At 44.3% G+C, this 19,472-nt stretch overlaps 1 protein-coding gene across 2 annotated transcripts in view; it reads right to left on the bottom strand.

The window, feature by feature from the left end:
- Positions 1-19,472, bottom strand: part of SMAD9 (SMAD family member 9) — a 44,396-nt gene that overhangs the window by 17,945 nt on the left and 6,979 nt on the right. Inside the window, exons 2-4 of one of the 2 annotated variants that reach the window (XM_068421493.1) lie at positions 11,846-12,472; positions 4,359-4,616; positions 1,356-1,493 (exon numbers count right to left, since the gene is read on the bottom strand). In XM_068421493.1, the coding sequence (XP_068277594.1) occupies positions 1,356-1,493; positions 4,359-4,616; positions 11,846-12,257 (808 nt within the window). In that variant the 5' untranslated portion in view covers positions 12,258-12,472. The remainder of the gene's footprint in view (positions 1-1,355; positions 1,494-4,358; positions 4,617-11,845; positions 12,473-19,472) is intronic. The other variant, XM_068421502.1, reaches the window with a different exon arrangement.

The raw sequence follows: 19,472 nt of genomic DNA, 5'->3' as shown, positions 1-19,472 counted from the left end.
CACCAGCAGGAGCTAGGGATGACAGATGGGCTCAAAGCAAGTCAAAACTGAGCCAAGCCTTCAGCCTAATACCAAACTCTGAAGTTCAGAAGTAATTAATCACTCCCCCCAATTTTTAGCATGCTTTGGGGCTTTCCGCTTCCACGTGGGACTGTAAGCAGAAATGTCAGCAAGGTCATTTCTTTTGGATTTACCCCTGCCCAGGTTTTCTAACTCAGACACAGAGAAAGACCCAAAAAAGTAACACAATCTCTGAGCCTCATTTGTCGTACAGGAATTAGTGGGAAACCTTATCCTGCCTGCCCACCACAGGCATGTGAGACCCCCAGCCCCGAGAGCACCTCTGTGCCTAACCTCTAATAAACTGCTAACTAATACTCACTAGGGCAGTGATTGTGGATGGTAAACTATGGTAAAGAAATTAAAGTATTGGTGTCTGATAACTAGTTATTTTCTGGCCATGGTACATACATATTCCTCACTGTTTCAGAAGGTTAGCATTATTTTTTTAATGTGCACGTGTGTGCAAAGTGTTCAGTACTCATGCCATAAAGGACATTTTTTAGGACTACAATATGCTGGACTAAAAGAACAATGGTGATTTTTCCTTTGCGGTAGCAGGAAGCCAAAGGAAAACCCAGCAGAAGAGCTCCATTTCCCCTTGCTGCTCTGCAGCAATGGGCTTCTAATGGTGGAGGCATCACCTGCCACTACTAGTCTGGATGTAGTGGAGACCATGCTGGAGAGGTCATGAAGTTGCTTTGAGGGGAGTGAGGAGGATCCCAGTCCCTTCTAGTCTGACCACCCATGCCCTCTCCCACTAAAGCATTCTTATATGGAGACAAAGAGTTTGGCCTTCTGTAAAAATCTCTTTGTACTTCACTAGAATATGCCCTTTCCTTTTCTAGCCAGCCAGTAATGTAACATTAATACAAAGATGGCAGTAAGAAAGATGCCAACCACAAGGCTTTAAAGTACTTGAAACCCAGAACTGAAGGTGATAAAGAAATCAGTTCTGAAATAGAAATCAGTGCTCTTTTGTATTATATTGCCTCACCATTCTTGATTTGATAACTTTGTCTTTACAATATAGATAACAGTGTTTGCTTTCATTAATGGCTTTCTAAATGTAATACACCATGGATGCAAACAAGGTCTAGACTCTGTAACTTCGCACATAATTCACTGAATTCTTAAATCAGCCTATTCTGCTAGCTAATGGATGGATCTAGTACACAGTCTTACTGTAAAACTGTCTGAAACCTATTATTACAGATCACTGAACCTTCTTGTTCAAATAACATTTTTATTGCTTAACAGTTTTTCTTTGAAGAATAGTACAAATGGTTATTTACTTTCAGCTTCTCCATCGGCAGATTTACCTCCATTGGGCAAAGACAGCACTAGTTGACTTTCAGCTATTGCATCCATTGACCGCCCATTGTGGTTCCCTGGAGGTTCTCTTGCATGGTAAGGTGGGGGTGGAGTTTCCACTATTAGACAGAAGGAAAGAAAGAAAAGAAAGAAAAGACATCTAAATCAGTATGTTGGTAAATTCTCTCTTTTCCTGGTGAGCACTTAGCACTTACTCAGTATTGTTTAGCTAGAAAAGGGCTGGAAGCAGAGCACAAATCTGAACCTCACCTCCCTTCAGTCTCCAGATTAAGATTATTACACGTTCAGGGAAGACAGGAAGGAAGGGCTGTCATGTTGGACATGCTGTACTTGAAAGAGAGAGGGACAGTCACAACAGTGCCTCAGGCCTAGACCGGTGTCCAGTCAAGCTCTCTGTTAGCATGAGTTGTTACCCTAAGAAAGTAACACAGTTTGATCCTTCAGTTCCAGACTTCACTTCCAAATGTAAAACTTGAAGAGGATGATTTAAGAGCAGAAGCTAACTTTAACTGATTGTCTGGAAGAAAGCTCTCTTTCTTCACAGGCTATAGAAAAAGCCTATGGAAAGCCTTTATACTCTAAAATCAGTTGGCAAAACTCCCTCCAGATTTGTCCTTTTTACCTCTGTCCTACAAGGGAAGGCTGGCCCTCTTCTGGTTTGTTCAGTCTCCCATCAAAGAGCAACTGATATGATGAAAAAATATGGAGAAAGAATATCAACTCACAACCTGCCCAGCTCCTGATTTGTTTCATTTATGGCACAGTAAGCTAGAAAACAGAAGGCGACTCTATAGTGGGGATTCTCAAGAAAGACAGGAGGCTGTAGAAAGACAGAGAAAAAGGGACTTCATATTCGTATTAGAAAATGCCAACAGTCACTGCATAAGCAGTAAAAGTAGGTAGTTTTATTCATCTGAATAGAAACTCAGTGGGCTTATGTGTCAATTATAGCCATATACAAGCTTGCAGGACTAAGGGTCTCTTTAAGACCACCAGGGTTTAACTTGGTTCCAGGTTGAAATTTCCTCTTGTGTTTGGCTTCTGTTGGCTGGCCCTCAAAACAGAGCAACTTCACCCAGAGTTGACAAACGTGGACTGTCTCATAAGACAATCATTGAATCTTCCAAGTAAATGCTGCACAGGAATGTTATTCTATTTAAGCACTGGTCAGGATTTCGGAATTTTATACACTATATGATATTCCTAACATATAGATGACATAACCCTCCCACAGAAAATGCAACAAGCTAGAATAGTAAAACAAAACAAAGAAAGAATGGAAGAGTATACAAGTCACAGAAAGGAATATGTGGTTATACAGGTATTTTTGATGTCTACACCTAAGCTAATCACCATAAGCTCTGCTTATACCCACTAAAGAAAAATAGGCACTGCAAATGAAGTGCACCTCAGCTACTTTAGACATAAATCTTAAGATGCAATGCGACTTGTTCTAGGAGTGCCTGCTTTTCTCCACTGATTATGGAGAGGTATAGACAATTGCATGAGATGTAGAAATTTGCATTGTTGACATCTATATTGGGTCACACCAATCCCACTCAAGTTTCTTGATGTAACTCCAGTTTGCTTTAGATAGTTTTCCATCCCTGATTGTTACACAGGCAAATTACACTTATCAGCATGCTGTGTGCTGTGATATACTGAAGCTCAGGTTGAGTCACTCCATTTTTAAGTAGCTTTGCAAGGTCCCAAGTTCAGTTAAAAACACGAGTCAGGAGTCATTACACAGTTGGAATGGGCCTGATTTACCTGCCAGGACCAGCTCCACTGAATCCAGCTTGGTTACACAGAGGTGAAAGAAAAAGATGGGAGAAGACAAACAAGTCCTACTACTTGCTGAAATGTTTCGATGTTGCTAAATATGATTTAAACTGAAATATGGATCTAGAGAAGAAATGAATGAAGGCACATTCAATGAATGGAGAGGGAAGAAAAACATTACACTGTGTTGAAAGTGTCCAGCTTAAAAGGAAGTTCAAATACTACAAATACCTTGTAAAAATAAACACCTTTCTTGCACTTAAAATCAAAATAGGCATATCATTAAGGACATTAATTTAAATGCTTTGTAATTGAGACATTAAAACATTAAGCTACGAGATTCTGACCTGAATTCATCCTTGTGAAAAAGTTGAGATCATTGAAGCTATTTGAGACTTACAAAAAAATGCAGAAGTTAATCTGAACCATGTTTTGATATCAAAGCCAGCTCTCAGCTGTGTTGCATGACACCTTCTTGGTATATTTAACAGCACAAGCATAGTTAAATTCTCAGGTAATTAGAGCAGTACTAAGAAAGAAGTTCAAAATGCAAACAATCTGAGTGACATAACCCTGCTGACCTCAGAACTGTGGAGCTGATGAAACACGTTCCAAAGTCATAGGAATTTGCCTGGTGGCTTCACAAGTGTTGGGCCAGATTGTTAAACACCTTAATTTCCTGAAGTTTATACAAGTCAGTGGGATCATCATACATTAAAAAACATTTCTGCATACCGATTTCCCCATTTTATCCTGTCTCTCTTGATGGAGTGTCTAAAGGTCCCTACCCTGACCATCTCTATTAGAGGTGCCTAACTTAGGTGTTACAAGTGCTCTTTTCCATGGATTGTATTGGAAGCTTGGATGGGCAGCTTTAGGCAGAAAGTGGCCTGGCACACCTGCTCCTCTCCTCAACTCTCCCCTTACAGTAATCATGAAATCTCATCCAGGCACTTCTAGGAGTAGGATGACTACAGCTCATAGTCCCTTGAGCACGCATCAGAAGGACTGGGAGACAGTACTAAGAGACAGTCACAAGAAATCACATTCCAAATCCATTCTGTCCAACATTTCAATCTGGAGCTACAGCCTGGGGTAAGCACACAGAACTGGCACCTGACCCCAGGCCCTGGCAAGAGCTTCGACCGCCTCAGTCGGGATGTCTGAAAGCTCATTCTTACCTGTGAGCTGATATGGACTTCCTGGTCCAGAAGAGCTTCCTGGTGAGTTGGGGTAGCTGATACTGTTAGGCGACTGGGAGAACATGTGGCTGGGTGATGATGGAAAACGGGTGCATGGAGGATGCTGGAAAGAATCAGGATAGGTGGCATTGTGCGGCATCAGTGGCTCACTGTGCAGAGAAGTGTTTCGAAACTTGGCGAGGAGGCTGAGGTGAGGGTTAAACTCACTGTGTCTTGGAACGAGTACAGGAGGTAGGACTGAAAATAAGAACAGAAAAAATCTGGTTAAAACTGCACACTTGAAAGTGTACCACTTCCTAAGTTAAAAAGAGGCACATTCCATGACGCCCAAATACTGCTGTCTATATGCAAGTCACTGAAGGACAGCAAACCTGTCCAAAAACAAGAATCAAAAGCTGATTCTTGGACCTTTTTTTTCCAGATTTGCAGCCAGCTGCAGCAATTCCATACACAAAATACGGACTTGTTCCTGTCTTGAGCAAGGTACCATAAAATTCACAGGCACAGCATGCACACACAGCTCTCTTACAGAAATGCAAGTGGCACATTTCTCCCTCTCAAAATTACATATTCTTTTCTTCCTGAAAGACTGAACATGTCAGGAGTTTGCTAAATATTATCACCAGGATTTGCCAAAACAACCGCCAAGTTTAATAACAACTAACAGTGCTCTGCAGTACACTGCATGTTTTACTACCAGTGTTTTACAGATGGGCAAAAGGAAGCACAGACCAGAAGCTAGACACCAGATTTAAAAAGTTTTCAGGTACTTGAAAATGCTGCCAGCCAGACAGTGGGAACTTTAAAAGGAAATGTAAATGGCAATTCAAATATTTCAGCGATATTAATTTAGCTCTTGCAATATAGTTAGAAAAGATCTAGCATGAGGAGGCAAATGTCAACGGTTGGTAGGTAAGACATGGAAAATGCAGGTCAGAAAACTGAAATCCAAATTAATCCATGTAAAAACTGGTCTAATGGAAGGTATCGCCTCTCTTCATAAACTCTCTTCACTTACATCTCATACTGTCAGTGCTGTTAACAGCACTGCTGCATTGAGAAATCTAAAGTTGACCCAAATTATTCTGGGTTCTGACATTATCAGGAGTGAGAGCAGAACTGGAGTCGAAATGCTTTAGAAAACCCAACTAGTGAGTTACCTATGACGATGCAGCCCCTAGGCTGGAACACAAAAAGGCTTACTAAATAGTTCTGCATATGAGAGTTCAACTTGAGGGTTTAACTGGGTCTCCCGTAGTCCTTGGGGGGAGAACAGCACCTACAACAGGTGATTCATGTGCCTCAAGATTTCTCTATTAGTTACTAGCTCTCGTAGTGCCTAACTGAATATGAGGCAGCAGTATGCCCAGGTGGCCAAGAAGGCCAGTAGCATCCTGGCTTGTATCAGGAATAGGCCAGCAGGACTAGGGAAGTAACTGACCCCCTGTACTCGGCACTGGTGAGGCCGCACCTCGAGTACTGTGTTCAGTTTTGGGCCCCACACTATAAGAAAGACATTGAGGTGCTGGAGTGAATCCAAAGAAGGGCAACAAAGCTGGTGAAGGGTCTAGAGGGTATGTCCTATGAGGAGCAGCTGGGGGAACTGGGATTGTTTAGCCTGGAGAAAAGAAGGCTGAGGGAAGATCTTACCACTCTCTACAACTACCTGAAAGGAGGTTGTAGCAGTGTGGGGGTTGGCCTCTTCTCCCAGGCAACTAGAGGACACAGCCTCAAGCTGCGCCAGGGGAGGTTCAGATTAGACATTAGGAAAAATTTTTTCACAGAAAGGGTTATTAGCCATTGGAATGGGCTACCCAGGGAGGTGGTGGAGTCACCATCCCTGGAGGTGTTTAAGAGAAGACTAGATGTGGCACTTAGTGCCATGGTCTAGTTGACACAGTGGTGTTAGGTCAAAAGTTGGACTCGATGATCCCAGAGGTCTCTTCCAACCTAGCTGATTCTGTGATTCTGTGAATTGTCTTAGTTAAGGCCTTAAAAACAAGTGGGGGAATGAATCCCCAGTTGCTACTGTGCAGATCTAAAAGCCACCAGAGAAGATAAGGAGGCAATCTGAGTTATTGTGACAAGGATGAATTGTCCCAACACCGGAACAGTTCAGCAGGCTTGTATTGATTGACCTAGTGTCCAGAGTTTCTCTGGACTAAAACCAAGCAGCATGTAATCTTCCAGTCTATCCTTACTAGCTTATGGAAACAAATAGCAGTGTGCGCTCTTGGTTATAAATGCTGACAGGAATATATGGCTTGAACGTGTTTTAACGTATTGTTTGGGCCCAAAAGTTCTGTCTACGTAAGGCCAATTCTTTTTAAGTAGGTTAGCTAACACCTTTTAATTACAGTGAACTCCCATTTATCCAACATAATGAAAGAGTGGAATAATTGCTATAAAGCAACTAAAATATAGATAATGCAAAACATGCATGAGAAGGGGCTGTAGGAACACCCTCCTTGGAGTGCATCCTCAGTGCACATCGACTTCTCAGAGAGCTGAGGCAGTTTAAGCAGGAGGAGGAGGACCAGTGCCTTGTACCAATGGCAGGTTTACAGCTTCTTGCTTGATGTAGCACTATGCTGCACTCAGGGCAGGGTTAAACCACGCTCCTGCCCACCCACTGGCATATACCATTCGGGAATTTGCCAGTCACCCATGAAATGAAGAACTGAGCCCTAAAAACATACAAAAGATTGGACTGATGACAGTGGGTTCACTGCAGAAGTTATCTTCTTACCTGCCTGGAAGCACAGGCACTGGAATACCTGTTAAGAGACTACACATAGACCCTTCTCTGGCCCAACACATTTCTAATTAGCTCCTGGCCAGCACAAGGATGGTGCTGTGGAGAATACTTTCTTTCCTTCTGCCTCTGATGTGCCCCTGCCTGTGGGATGAAGATTTTGTTGTGGCCCTCTTCAAGTCCTTTGGTAGAGAAACGTATTTCTGCTTCTTTACTCCTTCTTTAGCTTTTTGGATTTCCTAGGCTCCCCAGGTAGGAGTCATACAGGCAATACAGGTATTCACATGCAAGATGCACTGCCCAGTCCCCCGTGGATACCTTCACAGCCAGCGGAGAGACACAGACTCTTTCAGTGCTCAGTTCATCCGCTCTATTTTGGGACAAGGCCAGTACCACCACTGCAGACGTGGTTTTGGTGAGCTGGATCCCTCCCATCCCATGCTGCTGTGAGCAGCTCCAGGCTGTGAGCTGCTGCTGCTTTTGGAGTTTTCCTCTGCTGCTCCATGCAACTGGTATGATGCTTGTCAGGTCTGCTGCTGCTCAGCCAGCTCTGACCAGCAGCCCTAGAAAACGGGGAACTGGTGATCCCTTTGCACCCAGCAGAGGTGCTGAGCAAGGGACGGCTGTGCTACAGCAATGCCATACAGCTTTGGGTGGTTGACACCTTACTGTGGGTACCACCGCTAATGAAGTGGCTTTCTTCAGCCCTGTGAACTCAAGGCAACTTCTTCTCAAAATGAAAGCTGAGAATCTGGATGTGTGAACAGCACTTGCCAAGAAAAGCCTTTGACTCGCCCTGAGTGAATCAGCAAGAGGAATTTTAAAGCCTTGAACTCCTTCCCATCTCTGACCAGGGTACTTTTAATTTCTGCTCTGCTGTACAGTTTTTGCCACCTCACTCAATCTTTCCACTGACTGCTCTGTGGCTGCCTAGAGGGCTAAAGCCTTTGTGGTGGTGAGGAATTCAGAGACTTTCTTGTTTGTGGCCAAAAATTCTCCAGAAGGCCTTGTTCTCCTTGCTCTTTTGATAACAGATGTCACTTTCCAGGGCTCAACAGATCTGAAGGAAGTGTGACCAGAGGCACAAAATTGAGTGACTGAGTGCACTGGGACGTGTCTGTCCTCATAATTTACCTGCGTTGTCTCCACTCAATGGAGTCCTTTTCTTGTACCTGCTATTCTCCACTGAGAGCCAGAGGTGGATCCTTCCTTCTATGCGTGCCCAAGTGTTCACAGTCTTTGTTCAACTGAAGACAGTGATGTCCGAAGTCCTGCCACTGCCCTTCCTGCACTACGCTTTCTCCTGTTCCCTTTAGCTGCGACAGTTCTTGCTGGAAACCTGGATATGCACAGAGCCTGCAACTCCAGGCAAGCAAACTACCTGCCTCACAGTTTAATTCCAGGTATAACATCCACCCTGCGATTTCTCACACATCAGCCCATCTCTGCAGAGTTTACTGCCTGCGGAGACCTGCCTTCCAGTGAGATCCATCTGCTCCCTATGCCCATGACCATTCACAAACACCAAACATGTGGCCAATAGGGAGATCATCAGGTGGTCTTCCAACTGGGAGGCTACTATATCTTAGTCCCACTCAGGCTTGACGAAAGCAATCAGTCAGTTCATTTAGGCTCCTGCTGTCTACAGCAATAGTGCACATTAGAATTTGCACTATCAACACAGGAGTGATCTCATATAAAAATAACAGGGTAAATGTTTAGGCAGCTTTTATATTTTTCTGAAACTGCAACTTCTCCTGACAACAAACCATTCAGACTTCTGACCAGCTCTTCAAGGTAAAACAATGAAGGGGGAAGCAGAGCCTAACCACCATACCTACCTCCTTTAGGCTAGGTGGCCTAACCCCTCTCTGCAGTGGGATGTTGCACAAACAGAGGAAATACATGCTGCTTTTTTTCTAAATGGCACCTGCTGCTCAGCAGACCTGAGAATAAATCTGCTGGGGACACTGGTAGCAGCACTAAAAGCTGTGCATAATCTGTGCATTATTGGTCAGCATAGACTAGGATGTGGAGCCTGAGGATTTGCAGCCTGAGGACACAGCAGAGGCAATGAAACCCCTGAATCTCAGAGCAGAGCTTAAAGCTGCTCTCTAGTAATAGAGGTCTAGGGATCTGCCAGGCCATTACAGAAAGGGTGTGGCCCTCCCATCTTTGACACATCTCATTCATTCTGAATAAAAGTTAATGGATCTGGTCACAGAATGGTTGACTCAGCAAGACAGACTGCAGTGATGGAAAGTGAGACTCAAAAGGATGGACATTTGTATGAAAATAATACTGGCTTGTGGATTACAAAGAAATGCACTGCTGACTAATTTCATGGGTGGATTCTTTAGCTCCAAGGGATGAGGTTCAGAGAATCTCACATAAGCCTAAGATCACCAGCAGCCAAGATGCAGATTTCCTGTAGTTAAAAGAGGGCTGTTGTTTAAACAGACTGGCACCTCGATCAGTTGCTCCTAGCCTTTTCTGTGGTGATCTCACTGCTACCACTTTCTCCTCAAGCTCCTTTCTTCTCTTGCCTCGCCACCGCCTCCTTGCAGCACTGCTTTCTAACTTCTTCTGGCCTGGAGCTGCATTACTGCCACTTGCAGTGGTGTAAGGTAACTCTCCTGCCACTGCCCCAGCACACCTGAGTAGGTTGTACTCCTTGCTGCACCACATCTTTAGCAGGTGGGTGACCCACTTGTGGGGTCAGCTTCTAAGATGTCCCCATAAGAAGAGCAGTAGGGGTGAATACAACAGCCCAAGAACAGTTCCCGAGTCCTGTGGAGAACTGGCACGGCACAACTTGCATCCTTGCAGCTGCGCTCTCTTTCACCTCCAAAACAAGTTGGTCACGTCCAAAGTGCCTGAAGTCCCTCCTGTGGGTTAACCCCTGCACCCTGCGAACTGCTAGTTCATGCGAGTCTGCACAGGTCAAAGCTGTGCCCGGGAGCACGCTACCAATTCAGCAATACTCAGACCTGCACCTTGGCCCTGTCTCATTTACTAACAGGTATGTAGCCAGTCAGCTGCACAGACAAATGATAGAGACATGTTCACAGCTGAAACCTTCTGAGTTTCAGGGTCAGAACAACAAGCTTTGGCACCCATTTAGCAGTTGCTGGATTATCCCAGTACTAGCGTTTGTTAGCTGGCACTGAACAGATCAGAAGACTGGGGTTGAAAACAGCACTGTGCAGTGCTGTCAGCTACTGTGCTGAGGAGACTCCACCAACTACACTGGAGTTACACCAGAAGAAAGAAGACACTAAAGACTGCAGCCTTCAAAGAGAAAGATAAACAAAATGGGATATTTTATGAGCATCTTTTCTTAGGTTCTTGAAGAGTTTATTTTAGCAAGGCAGGAGATCAGCTCTTTCCACTGAAAACTGTTGACAAAAAGCACCACTCATTGCAGCTGTAAAATTTTAGTTGTGACAATGTTTACAGCAGTTCAGATACAACTTCAAAATGACAGCTCCACTCCAGTGGAAGGACTATCAGAAAAAGGAGCAGCCCCTGTTGTTTAACAAATGTCTCTCCCTTATTTCATCTGTGTGAAAAGAAACATCCCACAGTTCACTTATCTGATCCTAATGTCACCTCAGAGTAAAGTTCATGCCAGACAAAGAGTAATCACAGAATAATAAGTATACACTTACCAACTGTTTCCATTAGTAAATTAAATTACTGTGATTTTTGGCAGCAAGGGAGAGCTAGGTTAGACGTTAGAAATCATTTTGAACTGTAAGGATAGCAAAGCAATAGATTCATTTGCCTGGGGAGGTTGTGGAGCCTCTATCACACAGGATTTTCAGAGCTCATTAGAAAAACATCTGTCAGGAATGTACCTGGTAATTTGTTTTGTTTTGGGAGTAGAGGCAGGGGAGAACAGGAAGACTGCTCAAGATCTCTGCCAGCCCTGCCTTCTAAGATCCCTGCAGAAGTAAACACTGAACACTATAATTTTCTAATAGCTGTTTCATTGACACAAAGCCCAATTAAATGACCCTTCAGTGAGGTCATAAGTTTTCAGTGCTGACCAAGTCCAGTCTAAAGAGGATCATCAGTGGAAAAACGCAAAGTTTTATGTGAACTTGGGGGATTTATTTCACATAAACTATCCATTCAGGCAAGTAAATCCCACTGAAGGCCACCAGGCATTTTAGGAAGAACCAACTGACCTGGATTCATATCCACAGCAAAATAAGCCATCTCACTGCAACTCTAATCGTTAAAGAAAGAGCTAGTGATACATTTTTCCTGCAGATTAATGAGTCGATGGTTGGTTTTCAGACAATGAGACATAAATCTAGACAGGGTAATAAGTCTAGGATGGGGCCTACACTTCATGCAAATGGACACCAGTTTGCAGAAGGCGGGTTCAGAGGGCAGCCAGCACCCACGTCCACAAGGAGGAAGCTCGCTTTCAGCACCATGGACAAGATCCGGGCGCCCTCAGGGGTCCGATGGGACACAGACCCCATGGGGTGAGGCACTCCTTACTCCCGGCTGCCGGAGCTGTGATGCCAGCAGCCAGAGCTGTGATGCCACCGGGCACAGAAAGACCCAGGGTCCTTCCATCAAATGGAGCTTGCCTTTTCAGATTTCAGAGCAGAACTTTGTAGGATGCACCAAGACTAGACCTGCCAGTGCAAGAGCTAATAGAGATATGTAAATCATTTGCAGATGATATAATTACCTGGGGTTTCCACCCGCCGGTAATGGTAGGGGTTAATGCACACTTCTTTCTGTTTTGAGCCAAATGGGAACTCACAACATTCCAGTGGTTTCAACTCGTGGTGAGATTGTAAATCAGGCCAGCGCCACACTCTGCAGTATATGACGTGGGGAAGTCCCTTGCGGTGAGACACCTGCAGCCGCCCGTCCAAGGAACGTGGGATCGTGACACATTTACTGGGCTGACCCGGGCAGCTCAGAGCCCTTTCCAGTTCTTCCATGGCACCTTTTTTCTTCTTTAACTTCTTCACCAAGGAATCAACAGCTTTTTCTGCCCACTTTTCCTCTTCATCTCCCTGTTTCCAGCCCAGCAGCCTTTTCACTGCAGGGCTGGTGAAGGAGAACAAGGAACTGATAGGGGTGCTGGAGTGCATAAGAAGCAGAGATTACACACGAGTGTCAACGGAAGCACAAATCGTTCTCCTGCCTTGCAAGGCTTGCACAGAGTTCCCACAATATTGAGATGGACACTTCCTTCAAGGAAAAATTCTTCCACACGTACGCTTTTGTAGTCTTAGGCACTGGTTACAAGTAGTCCAACAGGGCGGGTCTCAGAACTTTCCAAACATCAAGAAACTGACGATGAAGCCTGGAATAACAACATAATACACAGTTAGGCTTCACACACTCCCTTCAGTGTTCCTTCAATAAAATCTTTTGAAAGAGACATGATTCAAAATGTATATTTAATTTTCAATGGTTTTCTGTTTGGTTTTTGCTGTTTATACTGGGTCCAAGCCTCTCCTCCCCACCACCCTCCATAATCATTTCAGAGATGGACCTCAGAAAGCATTAAGTGTCTAGTCACTTCAATTTGTGTTTAGAGTTTAATGCACTAGGCAAATTGTTGCAGGATTTGGGTTATATTTACTATGTATATGTATGTGTATCTTTATTTTATTTTTTATGTATCTTTATTTTTTTTATGCTGGTAGCTGTGGGTTCAGCTCAAGCATGTTCTATAAAATTAAATCTGTAATATCAAATTTTATGGAAGGAATGAGTAGAAGATTTTTCTGTTTTCAGCTGTCTCTCTGCCCCTCCAATTTCACTCTACTGTCAAGAGTTGTATAACATTAACTGCAAAATTATTTTAAAATCCAACTACTCCCAGATTTCATTTAGTGCCTTTGAAAGATCTATCACTGTTCTCTAAGCTTATTTATATTTTCTCATGTGCAAGAGAAAAACTTTGTTTGCCTAGCCAGTCTGTTTCGCTCTCTCCAACAATTCACAGTTTTTTGGATGAAAATCACAGACTTTTGGACACAGTTTGTGCTGGATGGATCCTGAGTTATTTCTGCTAGGAGTTGCTACATCTGACAAAGTCAAACAGAAAGAGTTTAGTTCTTGAGGGTTTTTCTTTTTCTTTTTCTTTTTCTTTTTCTTTTTCTTTTTCTTTTTCTTTTTCTTTTCCTTTTCCTTTTCCTTTTCCTTTTCCTTTTCCTTTTCCTTTTCCTTTTTCTTTTTCTTTTTTAACTGTAGCTGGAGCCAGTCTAATTTTAGCTGAAAATGACATATTTCCACTGACTGCAAATCTGAGGAAAAACGTGCTTGTATGTCAAACTATTTACTGCTTTAAATATACTTCATGGACCCCCTGTGCATACCAAGTCCAAAGGACTCAACTATACAGAGGCACTTGAAGCAGGAGACGGGGCCAGCTTCTAAATGATGCCTCCAGAGAAGTAGCTCCATGACTGCCCTACTCCACCCTTGCAGGAGGACTTGGGTCCTTCTTGCCCTGCATCAGTACAGGCCCATACATAGTCCTCAGCACTGCTTATATGCAGCCACTGAGGAGACAGAGAGATACTGCCTGGTGCTGGGAGCAGGAGGGCTTCACAAACCACATTATTCTGCAGTTTCCTTAAATGCACAGCTCTTGTAAGAGTTCAAAGGGCACTTGGGGACACCGACTGCAGGGACAGGCACAACATATCAAGATATGGGGCCAATCCTAAAGACTGGTTCCTCAGCACAGTCTGATATGCTCAGCACCACACAGCTCTGGAGCATGCTGCAGGGTAAGCACACATGGCCCAGGGCATCAGAGCCTCTTAGCCAATGTCCTGGTTTGGGACAGAATGATTTATCACAGGAAAAAACCCTCAAGCTGCTTGTAAAACATAATGTGGACAAAATTTAGGCAGGCAGTCTCCAGTCTTTGTGGGAGCAGGCTCAGCCTACAGAGCCCAGCTCCAGCCCCATCCAGGCATCCCGTGCAGTGAAGGTGTCTGTCCCTTGCTGCCCTAGTGAGAACCTGGGGAGGATCCACCAAATGCCACCACACCGCTGTCATTGCTTGGCCGCACCAAACCCCATCCTCATGCGAGAAAATGAAACAATGCTGGGATCTCTGTGGATCAGCTCTGAAAGCAGCAACAGGAAACAAGGAGAGCCTGGGATGAAAGCCCACAGGACCAGTAGTGGTGTAGAAGTCTCTGCTCCAGGCTGAGAGGGAAAATGGCTCACGCTTCTTATCTGAGGGGGTCTCCCGGGCGTTAGTGTGTGTAAACAACTGCCCCTGATAAGTTAATGCAACATTACAATCATCAGATACGAAAACATATATGTTCACGTAAAAGTATTGTCCCGAGATTTTCTTTTCCATTTTGACCAAGGTTTTAAATAAACACATTAATCTCATTCAGTCAAATTAAATAACTCAACAGTGACATCAGTATGAGTCTGAGCACTATTGTTGCTAGTGGGAAAGTCGCCAAGACTATGTGTATGAAAGCAAAAACCGTGCTTTGCAGACCATGTGATGCAGTCTCAGATAAGTACATTGCACAATTTCCTACCATGCTCCCCCTTGTTCCTTCTAAAACCTTTTTTTCCACGAATTCAACTGACATACAAAATATAAATGGTATTAAATAAACTAAACAGCTTTCAAATAATATTATCAGAACATCCTAGTTTAATGTTACTAAATTACATAATACAGAAGCCTAAGCCATGTGTTGCTAGGCTTACACACTCCATTATGAAATACCTAGGCAGCCACTCTGCTCCAGGGCTGTAATGACAGAGATGTCAATTCACAATTTAATTTTAACAGTCTTTCAGGACAGCAGTTGCTTAAGCTGTATGCCTTTTGTAACAGGCAACTTGCCTACCCAGTTGGAAACTTCCAACATTGAAACCTTTCAAAACCACGTTTGATGCATTTTCTCTTCTGATGATCCATCATGTTTCTCGATGCTCATCACTTGAGAGTGGCGGGGGGAGCAAATTGTTACAGTTTTGATCTATATCCCCACCACATGTATCAAACCCTGGGCCATACCATGATGGAAGTTCTGGTCTGGTCACCTCTGTCTCCCTCAGTGACACAATATGATGTACTATCATCAGGATGAGTAAAACATCCTTCAGGGTACATCCCTAACACGACTCCCTCCTCTGGGACTACAAGGAAGGCTTTGTCTATCTGTCAGGTAAGTGACTGGTCAACACCAAACACGGTCAATCTTCCATGCTCTAAATCTTTATTCCATCGCCAAGTTTAGCGTAAGATCTAAAGTTTGCTTTAGGGGAGAGACTGAAGACAAGTGGCATGTGAGCATGGACCCAGTCTTTCGTTTCTCTGGTCTGCAGGAGCAGAAGGTGGGACTGGAAATACTTCAGCCCACTTCTCTTGCTCCATTCTCCCTAAACACAGGGTGCCTGCCTTAGCTACGTCTACACTAGTGCTGGGGAACATTTCTGCGCACAGGAACTTGGTTACCTATAGCATAAATTATTACCACAGAATCTGGAATGGCTCTGGTCTGTGCCAGTAGCATTCTCCCAAATAACTCCCGTGCGTAGTTCAAGAGCTAGCAGGGATCACGGGTCACTCCTAATAAGAAGTCTGCATAGAACACTTTGTTTTGGAGGGTGAGACAGCCATTGCATGGAAGTAAGCCTCTGCATCCCAGCTGGCCTCAAGGCCCAGAACAGTACTAGGCATGTTTAATTTATTAGTATGGAAGCAGCCTTTCAGTAGAACTTACTTGGCCACATAAACATGTCCAAATTGTTAACACTTGTACCTGACCTACTCACCCTCAAGTCCCCAAATACCTACTTGAGAAAAACATGCATGTATATGGCATGGATCATTCCACCTAAAAGTAAACATCTACAAAAAAATTTGCAAAATCAGGCACTGCATACAGCTAATGCTGGGTGAGATGAGTCTAACCTCCAGTCTGAATGACTGCTAGACAAAGACCCAGCAACACGGACACGAAGTGTAAGGGACTAGGATACTTTCTCCTACTCCTAAGCCCGTTTTTCACCCTCCAGTGCAGAATTAGCCTGTAGGTCCTCAGGTCAACAGAAGAAATGCGTTCCTCCAGGAACTTCACTGCAGTAATTTCCTCTGTGCTACTGAAGAGCGTGACACACCAAGAGCAGAGAAAAGCAGATGAAACACCATCATTGTGGGCTTACTGTTTCCTAACCAGAGCCAGGTCCTGCTGCAGTCAGTAAGAGGGGTTCCAGAGCTCAAGGAAATTAAACGTGCCCTCCTCTGTGTCTCACGTGGCAGCATGCTGACACTTCCACTACAGAAAGATTTTGTGAAATTTACATTTCATTTAATGTAAAAAGGATCCACTCTGTCGGGCAACACTCGCATCACCCCTCAGCAGAATGTCTGTGCAGGCCAACATAATGATGAAGTTCCCCTCTAATTCAGTTCCCATGGGTGCAGCAGGGGAATTGTTATCAGTCCTCATTAAATTTCACTCTAAGCTTTATGCAGAAGGCAAAAAGGAAAACCGCACGGATGCTAGTGAAAATAGGCTTAAAACACAACTGTGTAAAAGCACAGCGTCCAGCCTCTCTCAAAAGCGTATCTGTGCACATGTGTGTAAACGCAGATGTGTGCAGATGTGCATATGCATCTGGTCTCGGAATAAAGCTCCAAGACATTCCCTCCCCTCGGAGCACCTGCCTCGGCTAACCGAGCCGTGAGAGGCATGGCTATCATTCTCGAAAATGGCTGACATCATCAGTCTCGGTGTCATTGCAACAGCTAAGCAAGGCCACAGAGGGAGATTTCTCAGAGGGTCGTCTAGACATAAGCTGTGCAGTTCTTGGAGATGCACACGGCTGGAAAATGGAGCAGTGAGACAATTATAGCTGGAAGTCTGCCGCTCAGTGACTAAATCACAACAGAATTGGAAGGGAGAAAATTATTTCAGTCTAACAACATAAAGAGGAATGCTGTGAACACGCACTTGGTTAGTTATTTTTACCTACCACTGATTCGGTTACTTCTACCTACTATGAAAGAGAAAAGCATGGGAGTTTTCTCAGTGTAATCGAGTCCTGATTTGGTTTCAAATGTTCCCAGCTGGCAGCAGCCAGCAGGTGCTCAGGGCTGGCAAAGAACTTCCTTGGTCACATCATTATTGCTGTTTGCTATGTGGATCTTCCACACCTTAGCAGGGAAAAGGGTTCCAAAATAAATAAACAAACAAAAGTGTGTTTACAAATACTTGCCCTCAAATGAATGAGGAACCTCATCAACCTTGCCCTGAACCTGCTCCCGCATCCTGTGCCTGAAGCACCACCGCTGGCACCAGGGTTTTGCAGGCACAGTGGATCAGAGCTGGGCAGGAGAGGTTTTCACATGTGCATTTACTCCTGAAGACCAGCATGGAAGTACACACCGGAGCTGCACAGCCACCACTGCTGCCGCTACAGTAACGAGCTCATGGCTCGGGAATGGTGGCCACATGTTACTCTTAACTCATGTAAATCACTTGAAAAGACTCATGTTCCACTCACGGCACCAACGACATCTTTTGGGATCCGCTGGGGCTTCTTCTTGTGCTTGGGACCCGCCAGACAAGGGTGTTGTTATGAACCTATCTCAAACCACTGCCTTTTGCACCCAGCAAGATACAAGGAATGAATTATTCATTACAATGTTACTGAGTTCTTCCACAACCACAGAACCTGACACCCAGGGTTTTAATTAAATGAGATGTAAAGAAGGTGGTTCTTTTTATTTTAATTAAGAAACTAAATTTCTTCCTGGTTTGACCCTGGACTGCTCCAATTGAAAACAGCTGCAATGATAGGAGGTAAAGTACTTGAGACTCAAATTTATCCATGCTTCACACAGCCCTGGCAACATCTCATTGTTTATTTCTATAAGCCCAAATGAATAATGCAAACTTCTGAAACTAATTTTCTCATTTTTTTTCAAGTTTGTTCTGAAAGCCCTTCTACATTGAACTGTATTTGAAGCCATCAATATCAAAGAGCAAATCTCACGGTGTTTCACGCTTCTCCGGCCACTTGTCCACACTGTGGAGTCTTCACTGAATTCACTGCCTCACGGATAAAATAAGGACAAAATCTGATGCCAGTGCCTGAACACCTGTGACTTCCAAACAATTCCTCTGAGCTTGTGGAATCAATCAAATATTATCTCATCTACTCAGCAACGTCCAGCTTCTCTTGACAGGAATAACATATTCTCATTTGATATAAAGGATAGATTCAAGTATATAAGCTGCACACCTTAAGACAGCTACACAAATCTCCATAGGTCAAACACTCGTGGATGCGCTTAAAAAGCATAAATTCAGTCACAAAAGAAAATTAAGTACCGAGCTCACTTCTGGTATGCCCATGATGCCTGACTGGGAAGGGACGTACCAGTTCCTGTGGTGGGACTGCTGTGAGTGAGCACATGGACAGATGTTTCAATAAAGCTTTATTAGTATGGGATGGGGAGAAGAGAGAAGCATGGACATGTTAGCAGTATGTCAATGTGCAAAAGGTTGTTGCAAGCAGGACAGGGGCAATCTGTCTTTCGTGCCCACTTGAAGAAACACGGAGAACATATGAAAAGGATAGCTCTGTGTTGGGATAGTTACTGCTGCTGGAGGTCTGTGACTGCAGACTACACAGCTTTCTTCAAGAATAACTGCGCTGGCCTTGTGAAGGAGAAAGGGATACGAAAACCTCTTGAGATGAGTCCTTCTGATCCTATGCCCCCTACTATGACCAAGCAAAAGAGCCCCTCTCTTCAGGTGCAGCACTAGGCTAACATGGCTACACTGGCTTCGGCCCCTGGGCTACCTGCATCCTGCTGTTTGGGGTAAACTCAAACCAGAGGGCTGGACATTCTCGCTGATTTTTGCCTTTGAAAATCTCCCACAGTATTTGAAGGCACCCCACAAAATTACCACAACCAAAGCCTGTGCAAAAATATGAAACTAGACCAATTTATCACTATGATCTCTCTTTGACTGCACTTCCTTCCTCGGTATTAATTTTTAAAGGAAACCAGCAACTGTGATGTTTACATGGAATGAACTGCACTGTGTTCCCTGGCTAGGCCACACCGAAGTTTCTGAGATGCAATCCCACAGGGACACATCCTCTTCTCTGCCCCACGCCCTGCTCCCCACAGGCACGGGGAAGACCCATTCACCCAGTCCCTGCCTTACCCCTTCCTGTGGCTGCCTTGCTCGGGCTCAGACCAGCAGCTCTGAGGAAGAGCCCCTCTCTCAGCTGCCTTCCTCCCGCAGAGCCAGAGGCTAAGAAGCACGTGCCATGGGGTTGCTCAGAGG

Source organism: Nyctibius grandis, chromosome 2 (assembly GCF_013368605.1).
Source record: "Nyctibius grandis isolate bNycGra1 chromosome 2, bNycGra1.pri, whole genome shotgun sequence".
NCBI lineage: Eukaryota > Metazoa > Chordata > Aves > Nyctibiiformes > Nyctibiidae > Nyctibius > Nyctibius grandis.
The sequence above is the reverse complement of the archived record's forward strand: the minus strand, read 5'-3'. Positions and strand labels throughout refer to the sequence as shown.